At 41.0% G+C, this 15,807-nt stretch overlaps 2 protein-coding genes and 2 non-coding genes across 8 annotated transcripts in view; all 4 read right to left on the bottom strand.

Annotated features, from left to right (window-relative positions):
• Window positions 1–750: 750 nt before the first annotated feature.
• LOC123992783 (40S ribosomal protein S17) lies at window positions 751–5,374 on the bottom strand. The gene is made up of 5 exons (XM_046294294.1): window positions 5,264–5,374; window positions 4,158–4,309; window positions 3,586–3,691; window positions 1,224–1,289; window positions 751–866 (listed from the first exon to the last, which is right to left on the bottom strand). The coding sequence occupies exons 1-5, from the start codon at window positions 5,264–5,266 to the stop codon at window positions 789–791; spliced, it is 405 nt and encodes a 134-aa protein (XP_046150250.1). The 5' UTR covers window positions 5,267–5,374; the 3' UTR covers window positions 751–788.
• LOC124015917 lies at window positions 3,868–3,998 on the bottom strand. The gene has a single exon (XR_006835252.1). It is a non-coding gene; the product is annotated as a small nucleolar RNA SNORA71 (small nucleolar RNA).
• LOC124015924 lies at window positions 4,383–4,514 on the bottom strand. Its single transcript, XR_006835253.1, has one exon. It is a non-coding gene; the product is annotated as a small nucleolar RNA SNORA71 (small nucleolar RNA).
• Window positions 5,375–8,015: 2,641 nt separating the features above from the next.
• The window catches only part of LOC124002270 (casein kinase I-like), a 66,871-nt gene continuing 59,079 nt past the window's right edge, over window positions 8,016–15,807 (bottom strand). For all 5 annotated transcript variants that reach the window (XM_046309655.1, XM_046309648.1, XM_046309672.1 and 2 more), the window contains one exon: window positions 8,016–15,608. In XM_046309655.1, coding sequence (XP_046165611.1) covers window positions 15,554–15,608 — 55 coding nt within the window. In that variant the 3' untranslated portion in view covers window positions 8,016–15,553. The remainder of the gene's footprint in view (window positions 15,609–15,807) is intronic.

The raw sequence follows: 15,807 nt of genomic DNA, 5'->3' as shown, positions 1-15,807 counted from the left end.
ACCAAGTGAAAATGCACAAACTTCATTGATCTAAAACTTAGTCATGTTTTTCTATAAACAAATAATTGTAAATAATGGAATATAATCATGTCTTTCAATGTTCACATAAGTGGAAGTGCAAAATTTAAAGATGTCATTTGATCATAGAGGGAACCGAGTTTTAAACTTCATTGGTCAAATGGAATGTTTGTTCTAATCCACTCAATCCAAAACCCTACAAAGATTTTAACAGTACTGTGCACAGTACTAACTCAAGAGCTCTCAAATGTGAAGTTATGTTAATCTCACTTCACAATGCTGCTGTAGCAGTGAATGAGTAATACTAGACATATGTATAGGAACCTAACCTTATTACACAAAGCCTGCAATGACAGGTCGGCCAATTGAAACAAGCACATGAACGAGGACTAAGCACATATCCTATTCACATTTTCCCACATAGCATGATTATTGCTTTCCCCTTTCTGAAAATCGTTAAAATACCAATTATCCTGGAGTATGCACTCATGCGTTTCTACTTGTTCTTAACCAGGAATGGGTAACTCCAGTCCTCTGGGACCAGAGTGGTGTGTCACTTTCTCCCCATACCTAGCTAACACAGCTGATTAAACTAATTGCATTCTAAACTGAAGATCACGATTAGTGGATTATTGGAGTCAGGTGTGTTAACTGGGGCAAAATTGTGACACCAATCCAGCCCTTGAGTTGCCCATCCATGTTCTAAACAGCAACACCACTAGGAAACACTGCTTTTTGTGTACTTTTTTTATTTTATTATTAACAAATGCCTAGACTCCTCTTGGTGTCTTGAAGTTCATTCCGACAGTTGGCTGGGTGACTTGCAGGTTCGACAAACTGCCAAAGTCCTGGAGGAAGGAGGAAGATAAAATCTAATTTCACCAACAAGTTACCACCAGAATACACCACAGGTTAATGTAACAATGTAAATCGCAGAAGACTGGTCTCGTAATGCCGAGTAGTTTCACCCTGAAGTTAAGACTGGGGAGGACGTGGAAGATATTTTAAAGATGCAGGGTTTGACAGGTACTGGTATTCCAACAAACATGGGAAAATCTCAGTCATGGTTCCTGTACTATCAATGACTATGGCAACAATCATGCCTTTGTCACTTTTTATACAGGGTTAAAACCAAGGTGTCATCTTCACACTGCACATATAGTTATCAATAAGACACCAAAAGTAGCTGCCTGTGAGGGACTTACCAGTAGCTTGAGCATCTCCTTGGTGTCTGGGTCAACCTCGATTATCTCCTGGTCGAGTGCAGACACCTGGAAACAAAAACAAAGATTTAGTTACTGCGCTAATGGCATGTCAGCGCTGTCCACAAAACAATGTATTAATAGTGTGCATGTTAAACAGGCAACACTGCCACATGACACCAATTCAACAGGGCATACAGCAGTTACTGGCTGCCTGGGGCAAGGTTTGCGGTCTTAACACATTTTTTAAAATATACAGGGTTTGACAGGAACAGGTATTCCAACAAACACGGGAAAAGCTTTCAAGATCACTACTCCTGAACTTTTAATGGCAACATTCATGCCATAGTCACTTTCGATACAGGGCAAATCAAAAAGAATTTCAGATTTGAATCAAAAGGTGTCACATCCTATCCCAACTATAGATTTAAGATTCCCAATGGCAGCAGCGCAAGGCGATGTTTGATGACTAAAAGCAGTTTATGAGAATGCATCTTATGGTGCCTAGGCAAAGTAGAAGCATGCATAGCTATCAGGGCTTGACATTAACGCTTGTCCACTTGCCCGGGGGGAAAAAAATTAAATAGTCAGACAAGAAGAATAGATTTAAGTTGGACGAAAAAAACGTGTAAAAACAGTATATCAAACAAACAAGCTCTCTGATAAAAATTGGATCACTGTCTTCTGGATGCAATTATTGTAGACCTGCATTGACAGGCACGAGCATTCTTTCAATCATGTAGTCATTCGCAAGTAGTCATTCATAGTCATGTAGTCATTCGCAAATTTTGGGCACAAATTTGGTTACATCCCAGTTTGAGAGCAGTTCTCTTCTGCCAAGACAATCCATCCACCTGACAGGTGTAGCATATCAAGAAGCTGATTAAACAGCATTCTCATTGCACAGGTGCACCTTGTGCTGGGGACAATAAAAGGCCACTAAAAATGTGCTGTTTTGTCACAGCACAATGCCTCAGATGTCTCAAGTTGAGGTAGCGTGCAACTGGCATGCTGACTGCAGGAATATCCACCAGTGCTGTTGCCAGAGAATTTAACGTTGATTTCTCTAAAATAAGCCGCCTCCAACGTTGTTATAGAGAATTTGGTAGTACGTCCAACCTGCCTCAGAACCGCAGACCACGTGTATGGCGTTGTGTGTGCGAGAGGTTTGCTGATGTTAATGTTGTGAACAGAGTGCACAATGGTGGCGTTGAGGCTATGGGCAGGCATAAGCTACGGATAACAAACACATTTGCATTTTAATCGATGGCAATGTGAATGCACAGCGGTACCGCGATGAGATCCTGAGGCCCATTGTTGTACCATTCATCTGCCGCAATTACCTCATGTTTCAGCATGATAATGCACAACCCCTGTATACAATTCATGGAAGCTGAAAATGTCCCAGTTCTTCCATGGCCTGCATACTCATCAGATATGTCACCCATTGCGCATGTTTGGGATGCTCTGGATCAACCTGTACGACAGTGTGTTCCAGTTCTCGCCAATATCCAGAAACTTCACACAGCCATTAAAGAGTGGGACAACATTCCACAATCAACAGCCTTATCGACTCTATGCGAAGGAGATGTCGCAATGCACGAGGCAAATAGTGGTTACACCAGATACTGACTGGTTTTCTGATCCACGCCCCTACTTTTGTTTTTAAAGGTATCTGTGCCCAACTGTATTACCAGTCATATGAAATCCATAGATTAGGGCCCAATTAATTTATTTCAATTGACTTACTTGATTTTGGCATGTTTTGTTTATATTTTGGTTCAGTATATTGTGTAAAGAGGCTCCTTGCGTCATACAGAACCTTTTTGGCCCATGGTGTTAGACTTTTAACAATTTAATAAGATGAGAAAAAAGAACAAACCCACTCTTGCTGGCATCACTGCTCTTTATTATGCTTTACGTATCGGCCTCAAGGCTTTCGCCAGAGCTTGAAGGCCAATACGTAAAGCATAATAAAGAGTAGTGTACAAGCAAGACCAGTGTGCTGGTTTCTCAAGCTGTCAATGTTTGAGTTTGCTTTGACAGCTAGCAAAGAGACATTGTCGGCCTCTACTAGTGAGGTTCTCACAGGCACATGACTGATGGCCCCATTACCATGGTAACCTTAAAGGGGCAGTTGAAAATGTGTCTGATATTTTGGTTAAAAGGTCACATAATATTAAATTCAGCAATATACCACAATACATTTGTTTAAAAAAAATTGCAATTTCATGTTTATTTCTTTTGGGGAGGGGGGGGGTAATATTGGCACAAAAATATATTTTGGCTGGTAAAAACTGTGGTTGGTAGATTTTTGTAAATCTAAAGTTATTTTTAAGCCCTGTGTGGGTGGGGGCACACTTACCTCTGGGACGTAGTTGTCCCTCCTCTCCCTCTCCTCCTCCTGGAGCTTGATGGAGATGCCTCTGACGGGGCCCCTCTGGATGCGCTTCATGAGATGGGTCACATACCTGAGTGCACAATCAAGAATCCAGTTCATTTACATTCAACTTCACAATTGTCACAGCATTGGATCACACCAGTTTTTATTTTTAAATTCAATTTTTTAAATTACAAGATCACTAAAAACTAGCCTAACATGAGAATGAGGTTTCACACAAGTTTAGATTGTTGCGGACGTAGAAGATGTTTGAAAGATACAGGGTTTGACAGGAACAGGTATGCCAACAAACACGGGAAAAGCTTTCAAAAAATCACTGTTCCTGTACTATCAATGATTATGGCAACAGTCATGCCATAATCACTTTCGATACAGGGTTTTAAGTGGCGAACTAGCAATAATTAGGTCTTTAGGTCTAAAGATTGAATCTGTTCAAAAGGCCAGTGGTGCCACCAAGATAAATGGTTGAGAAACATTGCTCACTTGGTCCCCTTCTATGCTCTAAACATAGACCATATGTCTAAAGAAAGACTCACCCAGCTATCTTGTTGCGCAGCTTCTTGCTGGGGATGATTGCGATCTCCTCGCACACCCTCTTGTTGGTGTGGAAGTCATTTCCCAGCCTGGTGTAGTACTTCTCAATGATGACCCGGGCGGCCTTTTTCACCGTCTTAGTCCTGACTCGTCCCTGTTGTAAAGATGTGCAAATGACTTTCAGTTTCCTGAATCCTCAGAATGGCCAAAATTCTCCACATTTAAAATGTCTGAGAGAACCAGGGTTCAGTTGGGATTGAGGACCCATCAAACACGGGAAAGGCTCTCATTTCACTTTTCCTTGTACTATCAATGACCTGGCCACTTAAATCAACACCATAGCCACTTTCGATACAGGGTTTAATGTAAGAAATTAAAGTACAGAAGCTGCTGAAATTGTAGGTTTCAGTATTCCCACGGCTGACATGCAACCTACATTTAGCTTACTAACCAGAAATGCAAAATCGTAACTAGCTAACCCAACACCGTTACTACTTGTAACGTTACTAGTTATCTGGGTTGCAACTTTGTGTATACTGGCTAACTAGCGAGGTACCTGGCTAGTAAATGGAAGTCATGACTAGTTACACCAGTGATTAATCATAACTATCAGGCTAGTACTGTACATGGATAAATAACTACCGGTAGCTAGACCCCTAGCTAAGGTTAACTAGGATGATTTGGCAATAAGGTACCGTTAGTTAGCCAACTAACCAGTTATGCTTATCAGTATCACGAATGAAAAGCACTTCCTTACACACAACTTATACCTAGGTGCAACACCACCAAACACACATCGGATGATTGTGCAACATTGAAGGCACTGCCAGTTCCCTCTACTGATTCTAATCAAATCAAGATATGGAAAACGAGGTTGTTCATGGACAGCCAAATGTCAGCGTACTGCTTCTTCCGTTAGCATCTCGGGGAACACTCTACATTAAATTGTTCATAAAAACTGCCAGGAACGGTATTCCAACTCAATATGTCAATGTGATTGTATAATACATCCAACATGTTACTATTACAGACCTAAATACCATTACGGCTGGTTAAAAAGCGCCGATTACGATAGATTTAGTGGGGTTGTAAATGTTTGAGTACCCACCATATTGAATCGGGTTAGTTGAAGAGGCCAAACAAATTCTTGAGCAGAAGTTTAAAAAAGAGGGGATGCGGAACTGGCAAACCAAGGCGAATTTTTTTTGCTGGCCCCTAGTGGTGGAGGAATTCGTGAAAGAATTATCAGACTTAATTTATTAGGAAAGATTTCTATTCCCTACCTGTTTACGTATATAGGATTATGAATTAAAATGAAAAAAGTGGTGTGCAGCAGTGTACATAAAAGGTATTGCTCAAAAATAAAGTGAAGAGCTACAAAACACACTTTAGGCTACTTTATAATAATGCTTGAAAACAGAAACATTTGGTTTCCCCTGTTGAGCTTCAGTTCAGTCCGGTCCGTCTTCAAATAGTGCAGAAATATTGCACATCTCACATTGTACAGTCTGAGTATTAACATGAGAAACAAATTCAAGTTTAATTGTTCCTTATGCCGATTCTGTCTATGGCTGATATGGATTCTTATGGAATCATTCTGCCAATGCTTTGGTTCTCATTCAGGTGATGTCACACCATAAGTTTAGTGAAAAGCAAGAGCTTGCACACCCCAAAAAGTTAGTAGAGGTGCTGACTAATGGTGAGTAAACTGTAGGCTTTGTACACTGCTCAAAAAAATAAAGGGAACACTTAAACAACACAATGTAACTCCAAGTCAATCACACTTAAAACGGTCCACTTAGGAAGCAACACTGATTGACAATACATTTCACATGCTGTTGTGCAAATGGAATAGACAACAGGTGGAAATTATAGGCATTTAGCAAGACACCCTCAACAATGGAGTGGTTCTGCAGGTGGGGACCACAGACCACTTCTCAATTCCTATGCTTCCTGGCTGATGTTTTGGTCACTTTTGAATGCTGGCGGTGCTTTCACTCTAGTGGTAGCATGAGACGGAGTCTACAACCCACACAACTGGCTCAGGTTGTGCAGCTCATCCAGGATGGCACATCAATGCGAGATGTGGCAAGAAGGTTTGCTGTGTCTGTCAGCGTAGTGTCCAGAGCATGGAGACGCTACCAGGAGACAGGCCAGTACATCAGGAGACGTGGAGGAGGCCATAGGAGGGCAACAACCCAGCAGCAGTACCGCTACCTCCGCCTTTGTGCAAGGAGGAGGAGTACTGCCAGAGTCCTGCAAAATGACCTCCAGCAGGCCACAAATGTGCATGTTTCTGCTCAAACGGTCAGAAACAGACTCCATGAGGGCCCGACGTCCACAGGTGGGGGTTGTGCTTACAGCCCAACACCGTGCAGGACGTTTGGCATTTTCCAGAGAACACCAAGATTGGCAAATTCGCCACTAGCGCCCTGTGCTCTTCACAGATGAAAGCAGGTTCACACTGAGCACATGTGACAGACGTGACAGTCTGGAGACGCCGTGGAGAACGTTCTGCTGCCTGCAACATCCTCCAGCATGACCGGTTTGGCGGTGGGTCAGTCATGGTGTGGGGTGGCATTTATTTGGGGGGCCGCACAGCCCTCCATGTGCTCACCAGAGGTAGCCTGACTGCCATTAGGTACCGAGATGAGATCCTCAGACCCCTTGTGAGATAGTATGCTGGTGCGGTTGGCCCTGGGTTCCTCCTAATGCAAGACAATGCTAGACCTCTTGTGGCTGGTGTGTCAGCAGTTCCTGCAAGAGGAAGGCATTGATGCTATGGACTGGCACGCCCGTTCCCCAGACCTGAATCCAATTGAGCACATCTGGGACATCATATCTCGCTCCATCCACCAACGCCACGTTGCACCACAGACTGTCCAGGAGTTGGCGGATGCTTTAGTCCAGGTCTGGGAGGAGATCCCTCAGGAGACCATCCGCCACCTCATCAGGAGCATGCCCAGGCGTTGTAGGGAGGTCATACAGGCACGTAGAGGCCACACACACTACTGAGCCTCATTTTGACTTGTTAAGGACATTACATCAAAGTTGGATCAGCCTGTAGTGTGGTTTTCCACTTTAATTTGGATTGTGACTCCAAATTCAGACCTCCATGGGTTGATAAATTTGATTTCCATGGATCATTTTTGTGTGATTTTTGTTGTCAGCACATTCAACTATGTAAAGAAAAAAGTATTAAAGAAGAATATTTCATTCATTCAGATCTAGGATGTGTTATTTTAGTGTTCCCTTTATTTTTTTGAGCATTGTATACACATACATACACATTTCAATGTCACATGCACAAATTCAGTGAAATGCCTTTGTGGCAAACTCCAAACACATGTAAGCTTCCAGTAATTTATTGGGTAAACCAACATTTCGGCATCACACTGCTGGATATGCCGTGAAGAAGGCACTGATGCCAAAACCAATAAATTGCTGGGAAGAATTTTTTTTATATCCTACACATCATAATAAGTTTACACTTTATTCTATTGTACAGTGTTTTGAAGTGAAAGGATTGACAGTGTTCCCATATTCAGTCACCTTTTTATACCTCCAGTTCATTAACATGTTTTGGGGATATGGTTATTAGGGCTGCATTTCACACAGTGCAACATCGTCACCCCTCACCAACCCTGGAGCACTATAGGGTGCAGGCTTTAGCTCTAACCTACTGAAACAGTTGATTCAACTAATAAAAACTGATCATCAAGTGAAACTTGAACAAAGTGCATTTGAGCATCCCGATAGACAATGAAAAAGTTCATTAAATGAATCAGACGACACAATCTTGTGTATTTCTAGGATGGCAAGAAGTCCGCAGCACAAGGACAGAAACACAGGGCCAAGAGTAAAGGTTAAGAGAGATTTTTATTTTACATAAAAAAATGGGTGCAAACTTGAGTTGAGTTATTTTGAAGTAGTGTAGTGAAATTTTGGAAAGGTCCCATGACATGTTTCACTTGAGGCCTCTGGGAAGTAGGCATAGTATGACAGTCCAACCCCCCCCAAAAAAGAAGAAATTCAAAAACCTGAAAAAAACGAGGGGTTTTTCAGGATAGGAGCCCTTAACTAGGTTGGTTAAAGCGTTCAAATACATTTTGAAGTAACATTCATGTTTCAACACAATATTCACAATACAATTTTAAGACTTGATTCTTATATTCATAGCTTTGAAACCATTACCAGAGAACACGAGACATAAGCTCTCATAGCACTGTACAAGTTTGCGTTCCACAGCTTTGAAGAGGGTGAAAAGAAAACCAGGCTGAGAAAATAGACTCCAATTTGAACATAAAAACAAAATAAACTTCACATAATTTACGATTAAAAATAATCAGTACAATATTGCAGTCTTGTATCTAACCACTGGAGGTCTACAGTATATAAGCAACTGAAGGTAATGTCAGGAAGTCTTCACTTGAGCAGTATTTGCAGCTTGCACCCTACACAGTTCTGTAGACAAATGCAAGCAACTGTTGATAAATGATCCCTCAAACACTGAGAAAGTGCAGAGATTATCTGGAATGACAGTAAGAATGAAAAATGGTCATTAAGGCCCTGGTGGGCCTTGCTCATATAAGCAGGACAGTATTATTTAAAAGCACACAATGTATACCAATACAATAACTTTGTGCTTAAAACCAATGAAAAGACCTCATAATTAAATCTACCCCTTTATGCAGTATGCAGAAGGCATGAGGATACAACCAGCCAAAGCCATCTGACTCAGTGTCATCTACTGGTTGCTGATGGAGGTTAAAAAGCTATGACCCCTCTACAGCAACTAAATAATTTAGAGAGGACTTCTCATATGTACATGTTACACAAAAGTTGGCAAAACATATATTGATAAAGTGGTTTCCTTAATAAAAATGAACAATAATAAGAAAACAGGGATGACAAAACAATAACTTTGGTGGTTGGGATAAAGCAAAACAAGCAGGCCTAGAATACTTAATGAAAGAAGCAAATCATCTGTATCATGTCACCTAAATGCGCCCAAGCAAAATAATATTTCACTACACAAATTCTGATATGGTATGGTTGTCACACAAGCATAACATGGCAAATTATTTTTATTTTGAATGGCTGTTCAAAATCACTTGCAATGATCCAGCTAACCCACTGAATGGGTCTAAAATGACACCATCTTAAGAGCAGAGAATAGGGCTCATGTCTACAACACGCTAACATTTCAGCGCCCTTGGCACCAGAGGTCAACAAGCTGGCACTGGGGAGCAAAGACTGAATGAGAGAGCAAAAAGGAGAAAGGGAATGAGAATGTGCATGTGTGTGGTGAGAGTCAGAAATGGCTTTTCTCTGAGGTATACATCTATCCATAGATTATCCCAATACAGTGAGTGACATCTCAAACAAACCCTGCCATTGGAGGGGGTTATGTTAACATGTCATGGAGCAATGGGAATGTAAGGCTTCAAAATGACCCACAGTGGGATCAGACAGCTGTATGGGCAAATATAGAAATATATACTGCCACCAGGGGCGTGTGGAAGTCCTCTGTCCTTTCAAGAAACTCTAGGGTCAGCACCTCCGTGCTACACCAGCCTCATAGCAAGTCAAAAGTCCTGGTACAAACACTGCCCTTTCTCCCTGTCATTTAAGTAATCACTAATTAGCTATGACTGGACAGGTGAAAGCCATGAGGGAAAAGTCATCACTTTCACCTGTCAAATCATTGCTGATCTAACCAGAGGAGGACAGGCTCATTGTTAATGGCTGGAATGGAATACATAGAACGGAGTCAAACATGCTATCTCCATATGCTTGATGCTGTTCCATATATTCCATTCCAGCCATTAACAATGAGCCCATCCTCCTATAGAACCCCAGCCTCCTCTGGTTAGATCAGTAATTACTTCAAGGAAGGGAGGAAGTCCTCAACAAAGAGTTGAATGAGAGCAAAAGGGAGAAAGAGCGAGAGATACATGACAACAGCCTAAGCCTGGACTTTTAGCCACTACACAATTAGCCTGCTGTGGTCAGCATTGATGTCTTAAAAGCCTCAATGACATGTGGGTAAATCAATCAATCGACCAATCCATGCATAAAGAACATTGCTCATACGCACAGAATTTAGTCCGACAATGGCATCCGCGTAAATCCTGACATTCCACTAAGACTCGTCCCATATCTTTCCATTCAAGTACATTTGAAATAACTTAAATCCACACACAGCACACAAAAACTCTTTGTTACTCAAAAATATACAGAACATTTGTTTGTCCATCCATAAAAGGCAGCTAGGGAGTGGACATGCCAAAGATAAATGTGTCATCATAGGAAAGACAAAAGTCCTCCTGCACACCAGGGGGCATTAGTCAGTGTTAACTTGGGATCCCGCCAAAAGACAAAAAAGTAAAAATAATGAACACTGTGCTTGGGTTTCACGCCTGTGTGTCTGTGTACAAGGGAGTTATTCAATAGAAGCATATAAGGAAATGGACAATTCCCCCAGCCTTGCCTCAAGGCCACGAGTTCTTTCCACCATTTCCATAACACACAAATGAACGTGGATAGTACCTAGATCACGTGTCAAACTCATCCCACGGAGGACCAAGCGTCTGCGGGTTTTTGCTCCTCTCTGTACTTGAGTGATGAATTAAGGTCACTAATTAATAAGGAACTCCCCTCATCTGGTTGCCTAGGGCTTAATTGAAAAAAGAAGAAAAAAAACAGCAGACACTAGTCCCTCCATGGAATGAGTTTGATACACCTGATCGAGATGGTAGAGAACGAGACCGGCATCCTAACTACAGACAACAGTAGGTGCAGAAGTAGTGCACTCAATCACTGTTTAAATACCTTCCCCCACCAAAAAGCAAGGTCATTCAATGATTACATTTTGTAAAATTACAGTACATCATACATTTTTTGTCCACATTAACAACAAAACAATATATCGAAATAGACAAGATAACCATTCAGGAGTCAACACTGGGGTGGGTTGAATATCATTCTCAAGTTCAGCATTTCACAACCTCAAAATGTTTTGACTGCAGAGGCCATTCACTTCCTTTCACTCCGATGACATTACATAGGACACAAAGGAGGTTCCTATATTTTAAATATTCAAATTCTGCTTTCTCTACCAGGCTAAATAGTGACCACGTTTACATGCGCACAATATTCAGGACAGTAGCTCATATTCCGCTTAAGTTCTTATTCGGGATATGCTGTTTACATGCACCTTCGATATCCCGTTCATGAGAATAAACAGAATACTAGTCATTATAGTTATTATGGGTTAAATGGAAAAGTAACTGAAATATGGACACTTACTGTAGGCCTATAACGTCTCACATGGAGCATAATATAATATTAACTCCTGCAGAATTATGGATTTCTTGCAGTACTATGATACAACAAATTATAATTGTCTCGGGAACAGGAGTGGAGAAATATGATTTATTTCTATCAGCATCTCTTGAGAAAATGCTTTGGCGATTGTAATGGGTTATCTTTGACACCGTTATGCCAGAAGACAGTATTTCAAGCATATAAAATATTCACCCAAGAAGAACTTAAGTCTTAACAGAAATGTTTCATAGTTCTCTGCTTTTCATTTCCTTTAAACCGATCAAACTGATGACATTGGTCATTTTGCTCAGGACCAATCTTTCCACTGTTTTGGAGTTATTGCGTTTTCTCCCGGTCCCTAAACGAAACAGACCATTTTACTGGTGTTAACTAGATTACGAATGCAGCAGTCAAAGCTGCTGAGGGGAGGACGGCTCATAATAATGGCTGAAACGGAGCGAATGGAATTGCATCAAACCATGTGTTTGACACTTATACCGTTCCAGTCATGACCACGAGCCCATCCTCCCCAATTAAGGTGACACCAACCTCCTATGTAATGCATTCATTCTATCAATGTAAGACATTCTGGTGAGCACTACTTTATTTAGTCTTCTATGGCAACAAGTTATGACAGAATAAAATATGCATGTATCTAACTATAGTTGACAAAGAAATGGCCTACCAAATGTCCGAAATGATTTGACCTACCAAATGTCGGAAATTATAAGCAGAAGTGTCTAATTTAGGGGTGAAAGTAGCCAGCATGCTATACAGTCCAGTACAGAGTATCAGCAAAATCAATTATTATGGAATTATGATGGATCGAACAGCGCAGATCGCCTTCTCTTTGGAGTGATTTGTTTGACTGATGAAAACATCACATAACACCAATGATATGCGCAACTGAGCCTGTGCAGACTGCAAAAAACAACAGTAAACAGTGATGAGATGTTTACATGCCACAGTATCCCGTCTAAGATCAGCATATCTCAGGTATCTTATCCTGGTTTCACATAACCGGGACTCAATATTTTTCGGGTTATTGTAATCGGAATTATGGCTGTGTATCTTCAAACGTATTTCCTAACGCCCACATGGTCAGACAGCATTTCAAGGGCCAAATAAGGCTCAGGGTATTAAATGATCAAAAATATATTTGTTATTTTCATGAAATAAACAGTGATTTATTAGACACAGTGATGATTTAAAATTAAATAGTAAAGACTGCATGGGGGGCTTTAAGTCCAGGTCTTGAAGGTCCACACTGCAGCATTGCAGCTTTTTTTGTTCAGGCCCAGCACTAACAGACATGATTCAAATACTTAAAGGCCCAGTGCAGTCAAAAACATGATTCTTCTGTGTTTTATATACATTTCCACACTATGAGGTTGGAACAATACTGTGAAATTCACCACTCTGCCAATAACAGCTCGTTTACAGTTTTCCCCTCCCCACTCAGATCACTGACAATCCGAGCAAAAAAATAGCTTGAGAAATTGCTCTTTGTTAAGAGTCTTTCATTTTGACCATTTTAAATTTAAAACAATGCCAGTAAGGTACTTAATTGTTACCCAGAACTAATTTGATATGGAGATAAAAAATAAATGTAAAAAAGGCTGCATTGAAGCTTCAACTTAGTTGACTCCGGTGTGTTAGGGCAGGGCTAGAACATAAATGTGCAACACCAGATGGTACCCCAGGATTGGAGTTGAGAACGGCCGCTCTTTTGGAATCAGACTCGTCAACATGCATGTCTTCTTATTGGCTGGTATGTTGTTGCAGTGACCAGACACCTATCCTGATAGGCTCTAATGAGAGGTGATCTGATTAAGGCATTCCATGTTAAGGCCAGAAGAGGGAGCAGTAGCATCTAAATCAATGGGAGAGCTAAGTCTGTTCTCCTTATCCAAGATTCTGTATACAGACAGACTGGCGGTAGAAGCTGCCCCGAAGTACACATCTGGGATCAGTTCATTCTATCCCAATCCTAGCCTTAAATATTAGGAGGTAAAAAAGCTTAACTGACCTTAGATCAGCATTTGGAAGCAACTTTTCCTTCATCCACACAGAGAAATCAAAGTGTTTGTGGATAACAGGGACCAGTTTAGGGGTACGTGCAATGTTAACTAAAGCAATGCAAAATGCAACTCGTAACTGATCTATTGTCAATAGATTGTCTCCCCCAAAAATGTACAATAGACCAAGGCCTGAAGTTGAAAAGGAGTGAGTGGTTACAAGCAATGATGTGCATTTGCTATAATGAACAGTGCATCAAACACAGGGATCTAGAATTCAAATCATTTTCAGAAATAAATCCCAATCTGGTAACAACTGGTCCTCTGTCCACACACATCCCTTTGGTCACTCACCAACTGCTGTCTTACATTTTTCTTGCTTATCCTTCTAATTAGCACTTTTAGTAGTTTTTAATACAAATATGGAGGTACCAGGCAAATGTAGTAAGTGACTTGTGAGGTGAATAGTACAAGCAGGTTTATTTCCCTGGCAGGGATGCATTAGGAACGTGCTGGTCTTTCGCTGTTTCCTCCTTTTCTACCTTTTCTTTCTGCTTTGACTACTTATGCCCAATCCCAAATAAGCCCTTATAGATGTGAAAGAACTGGATGTGTGTTGAGCAATGTGGTGGAAACATCACCTAGTCAACCAGAAGCAAAAGTGGAACTATTAACATACTGCTTACACCGGTCACGTCTTTGCAGATCTATGAGGGGACATGAAGCGGTGTCTCGGCTTGGAGCAAGAGGTTACTTTAGGACTTTGTAGTATTATTTATAAATGGGCCATTCTGTGCCAGGACAGCCCAAAAATATTTTTGGGACACTTGGATTGCTATGGAAATTCTCATTTAGAAACTTCATTTGAAGGAAGGATGTTTGACATGCTTTCACATTTTTTTTTTTTTTTTAGATAATCATTATGTAAGTAGCAATTTTAGGCCCTTTTTAGACCTATACATGCCTCCTGTAAGATCTTATGATCCATGCACCATACATGACACAGAATATCTTGGTGTCATTATACTCCTTATAGTGTGCTCTAACATATGGACTATGTCTACATTCTGAAATACAATTTTAGATTTGCTAATTTTAGGACATTGTTTGAAACAATATATATACACTGTACAAGTACATCACATTTCCAGAGTAGGCTTTTATAAGCATCACCAACACAGTGAATGGGAAAATGGATTCAAAAAGGGAACTCCCTCTGCTGGTGAATTGCTAAATGTGCCATTCTAAAGGAGGGATGTGATTGGTTAATGACCTATAATGTCAACATCTATGTATAAAATGGGTCATACTGTATCTTCCAAAGTACCAGAAAACCACTTTCATTATGATAGAAAAAAATGTGATACATGTAAAAAACATGTCAAACATTCTTCCTTCCAATGAACTTTCTATGTGAGAATTGCAAGAACAATTTGATACTCCCAAAATATTCAGGCTGTCCAGATGTGGAATTGCCCTAATATCTCCTATACTTCCAAGACAGTCAAACAGGGCTAAGTGGGAGGGGCTGGGTGGCATATGAATCAATTAACCATTAGGACACATTCATACATCCACACATATGTACAGACATAAATATGCATGAACAAAAAGCAAACAATTAGGGACAGCTTAAGACCTGCTTTTACTGGGGATGTGAGAGTGTTTGGTGAATGGGGAGAGAGAGCGCAAGAGAGAGACGTGAGTCAGAAAAAATATGGGGTCTATAGACTGCAAGACTGGTCTCCTCACTCCCTCAAGGTCTCCTCACTCCCTCAAAGAGAGGGAGGGATATCTCCACTTGAGCAAAAGGGAAGAAAAAAAAACTGAGGAAGATTAAGAGATGTTCTCCGGTATCCAGAGGGAGTGTCAGTGGTCAAATTATCAAAGAAAGGTCTCTGTGGCGAAGGTCATTCAGTAGGTCCGGGTCATTAAGAATCGCATATCTCTCATAATAAAAAGTATCTCTCCCAACTACAACTGGAAATGCCCCTTAATTAGTTTCCTTAAAACCAAACCCGCTCAGTGACATCGGACAGAGTAGCAGGAGCTCATTTCTGCCGTGGAGTGTTCTTCTTCCGTTTTCGCTTGAAGAAGCAACAGCACCTGAGATGAAAGGAATGAGAAGAGGGAGAAAAGGAAGGACAGTTACTTGGCAATCTACACTGAATATACCAAACAGCAGGAACACCTAAAGAATTGAGGCTGTGCCCTCAGAACATCCTCAATTCGTCAGGGCACGGACTACAAGGTATCGAAAGCATTCCACTGTGATGCTGGTCCATGTTGACACTAATGTTTCCCA

The sequence above is a fragment of the Oncorhynchus gorbuscha genome, linkage group LG02, assembly GCF_021184085.1.
Source record: "Oncorhynchus gorbuscha isolate QuinsamMale2020 ecotype Even-year linkage group LG02, OgorEven_v1.0, whole genome shotgun sequence".
Classification (NCBI taxonomy): Eukaryota; Metazoa; Chordata; class Actinopteri; order Salmoniformes; family Salmonidae; genus Oncorhynchus; species Oncorhynchus gorbuscha.
Note: the sequence above shows the minus strand (reverse complement) of the source record. Positions and strands in the feature narration are given on the sequence as shown.

Coding starts and splice junctions, on each gene's coding strand:
- LOC123992783 (XM_046294294.1), bottom strand. Junction 3,692..4,157: donor CTGCGCAACAAGATAGCTGG/GTGAGTCTTTCT, acceptor TTGTGCACTCAG/GTATGTGACCCATCTCATGA. Junction 867..1,223: donor AGGAGATGCTCAAGCTACTG/GTAAGTCCCTCA, acceptor TCCTTCCTCCAG/GACTTTGGCAGTTTGTCGAA.